At 57.5% G+C, this 3,504-nt stretch overlaps 1 protein-coding gene across 1 annotated transcript in view; it reads left to right on the top strand.

Annotated features, from left to right (window-relative positions):
* Positions 1-2,876, top strand: part of LOC102471486 (calcitonin) — a 16,009-nt gene extending 13,133 nt beyond the window's left edge. The window contains exons 3-5 of the mRNA XM_014584434.2: positions 1,060-1,154; positions 1,371-1,514; positions 2,378-2,876. Coding sequence (XP_014439920.1) covers positions 1,069-1,154; positions 1,371-1,514; positions 2,378-2,564 — 417 coding nt within the window. The 5' untranslated portion in view covers positions 1,060-1,068 and the 3' untranslated portion in view covers positions 2,565-2,876. The remainder of the gene's footprint in view (positions 1-1,059; positions 1,155-1,370; positions 1,515-2,377) is intronic.
* The last annotated feature ends 628 nt before the right edge of the window (positions 2,877-3,504 follow it).

The raw sequence follows: 3,504 nt of genomic DNA, 5'->3' as shown, positions 1-3,504 counted from the left end.
GGCTGGGGCGGCGCTCGCAGTAGGCGCTGTGCTCTTCCCAGGTGGAGCGGTCGCCCGCGCTGTCCTGAAACTCGTGCCGCCAGGTGAGGACTTCTGGCTCTGCTCACTCCGACACCCTGCCGGTCTCTGTTCATTTGCTTGTCTGCTCGCGTCTGCCTCGCCTGCAGCCAGGTGGTCTTTCTGGCTAAGAAGGCGGGCTGTTAGGGAGGTGCCGGCGTTTTCTCCCAGCTAGCCAGGCGGAACCGAGCGTCCCCCAGTGCTCTGCGTTGGCGCTGGAAGCTCCGTGAACCCAGGCAGGCGGGTCTGTGGGCCCAGCGTTGATGCTGGTGGGTGTGTGGGAAGGTGCCCGAGTTTGGTCCGGGAGTGCCCTGCGTCGTCGATGTCCTCAGGGTTCACGTTTAGTGCTCAGGACTGACAGTCCCGAGCTTTCCTCTGGGCCACTTCCAGCCCTGAGCGCCCCGGGGCAATTGGTCCCGATCTGGGACAGAGCTGTCAGACGACCCGAACAGTGGGCTTCCTCCCTGGGTGCCGGCGCCTGCACCTGACGCTAATCCGCACCCCGAGAGCGTCTGCAGAGCCCGCAGGCAGAGTCCCAGGACATTTCAACTGCCCGGTTATCCATTTTGCCAACTCCAAATGCGTAGACCTCCTTTCCAACCTAGCCTTCCCCTCCCACTCATTGGCGCGAAGTGCAGCAGGGAAGGTGGTCTTAAAAGTTTCCGACTGCGGAAACAGGCGCAAAGACTCAGCAGGTCTACAACGCGATGGGTCAGCTCTTGAGGTCTGCCCAGATCGTGACCAAAGGTGCGCTCATGGCTCCTCCCTGGCCGTGCAGGGAATCAAACCGGAGCCCACCTGCCCTTTTATGGGCACACCTGTTTCTGCTCTACCAAGTCATTCACTGCATCTTTGAGACTCACAGCAGCTCTTCTGCAAATGAATGAAACAGGCCCGCACAGGCAGAGTAACTTGCCTGAGGTCACATGGCAGTCGTGATAGAGGCGGGACTAGAACCTAGCACTGTGATGTTAGTGCAATGGTAATGTTCTCCCTTTGCAGAGAGGCATCATGGGCTTCCGGAATTTCTCCCCGTTCCTGGCTCTCAGCGTCTTGGTCCTGTGCCAGACAGACAGATTCCAGGCAGTGCCCTTCAGGTGAGCCAGCCGAAAGCCAGGAGCCGGTGGTCCCTGTACCTCTGAAGTCACACATGGCTCCCAATGGGTCAGCTCCCTCAGGTGGACACTGATCACTGGGCATCAGGGCAGCAACGTCCTCAAGGGAAGAAGAGGGACCAGGAAGCCTGGCTACTTCTCCTGGGGAGGGGGTAGGCAGGGCTCAGAGCCTGCACTGGGTTTGCTTTCCCTCCACAGGTCTGCCTTGGAGAGCAGCCCAGACCTCTCCACACTCAGTGAGGAGGAAGCGCGCCTCCTGCTGGCTGCCCTGGTGCGGGATTACATGCAGATGAAGGCCAGTGAGCTGGAGCTGGAGCAGGAGCAGGAGCCAGAGGGCTCCAGGTAAAGCCCCACCCTGCCCAGCAAGCCCCCTCTCCCCCCAGGCATGCCCAGGAAGGCGATCCCAAGAGGTAAGAAGGAACACAGTGGCCAGCCTGGGGTCATTCCCCAGGACCCGGGCCCAGGTGTCCTCAGGCTCCACCGAGGACAGAGGTCAGCTGGGGAGACTGTGATTAGGTCCCATTTGAAAAGATCCACTTCTGAGAGCAGTTAGGGACGGTGTGGGAGCACGCACTGTGGGGCCTGGTCTTGCAGTCCTGAGGAGCCTCCAGCACTGGCTGAGTTAGGACTGGTAAGTACGAAGCTGGGTCAGGAGGGGACCCGGTCTAACTCAGGAAGTTCGAGAAATTTCACCAGTTCCGTTGTCCTTCCCTCCTGTGAGGTTCCGTGGTTTCACATGTGCGAGGTGAAGGTGAGGGCCTTGCAGGGGTGTGTCAGCTACAGCCCTGGTCTGAGGTCCACCTGGGCCTTTAGATGGGCAGCATCTGTGTGATGTGCGTGGCAACACAGGCCCAGGAACAGCACCCTTCCCTGCCCACCTCCCTGTGCACCCTGAGCCTGGACAGAGACCCTGCACTGCCTGGGCAGAGGCTCATGTTGCACCTGTGTCTGCCCTGAAGAGCCCTCTGCAGAGCATGGGGACTGAACAGCATGTGGAATGCAGGAGAGGCCGCCCTTCCCTCTGCAGCCCTTCCCCACACTTCCCTGGCCCCCTGCACCCCTGAGCTCTCCTAAAGTGTGGGCTCTCCTCCTGCCTGCTTCTCCTGCCTCACAGGAAAAGCACCCTTGCTGCCCCACCTTCTGCATGACTGTCACAGGGGCAGCCGCTGGTGCATGGGACTGTGTGGCATGTCTTTTCCCTGCAGCCTGGACAGCCCCCGACCTAAGCGCTGCGGTAATCTGAGTACCTGCATGCTGGGCACATACTCGCAAGACCTGAACAACTTTCACACATCTTCTGGCATTGACTTTGGGCCTGAAACGCCGGGCAAGAAAAGGGACATAGCCAGCAACTTGCAGAGGGACCATTACCCCCACTTTGGGATGCCCTAGGATGCTAACTGAGCTCCTCCCTTTCATCCCAATGTCCTTTCTCGCTCCCCTTTGTAAACCTGATGCACAGAAATTCCTCGCTGATTGCTTTTCAAGCTGGTATTGATGGCTTGCTTAGGACTGAGAATATTGGCAGCTAGATGGAAGGGGAGAAAGCAGAACACAGGCCAAGTTAGAGGTGAGATTGAAGGAAGCTTCTTGAGGTCCCAAAGGACTTCACGTCAGAACTGTCCAACTGCTGCTTCTCAATGTACTCGAATAAGCACATCCTCACACACTTCATCATTCCTGAATAAATCTGTTTTCTAAAAGGACCTGAGCTGTGGTGGTCGTTGCTCTGGTTCATGACCAAGGCCTGAGGGTGCTCTGTGCCTATGTTAGATGTAGCCTTAGCTTCAGGGCAGCCCAGGGCATGGCGGGAGCGCCCTGTCTCAAGCAACAGGAGTGCTATGCTGGGGATCAGGTAAGCTCTTGGGGAGAGGATGCTGCAAACCTGCAAACCCATCCTTTGAGCTTCTTCCAGGTAAGACTTTCGAGACTTTTTTGTTCCAAGCGGGGATGGACTCGTATACTCTGTGTGTCTTGAACTGGAGCTGGGTCTTGCTGCCCAGGCCTTCCTTGAAGGGTTTCAGCATGTGCCCCATGGCTTAGATTTATTTATTTTTTCTTTCTTGGGAGTTTTTGGGCAGAGCTCCTAGCAAAGGCTGCCAGGCCATTTCCCCTAACAGCTTTGATAATTGCATTTAGGAGAAACACTTATTGTTAAGTGGTGTGTCGAAGAGCTGCGATTCTCTTTATGAAGGTCCCTTGTGGCAGGTCCTCCCCACCCCAGCCTCTCACTGACAGGCCTTCTCTTCCTTCTCCATCCTGCCATCAGCGTCACTGCCCAGAAGAGGACCTGCAACACTGCCACTTGCGTGACCCACCGGCTGGCAGGCTT

Source organism: Tupaia chinensis, unplaced genomic scaffold, assembly GCF_000334495.1.
Source record: "Tupaia chinensis unplaced genomic scaffold, TupChi_1.0 Scaffold000077_1, whole genome shotgun sequence".
NCBI classification, from domain to species: Eukaryota; Metazoa; Chordata; class Mammalia; order Scandentia; family Tupaiidae; genus Tupaia; species Tupaia belangeri.
This window is presented reverse-complemented; position numbering and strand designations above follow the sequence as displayed.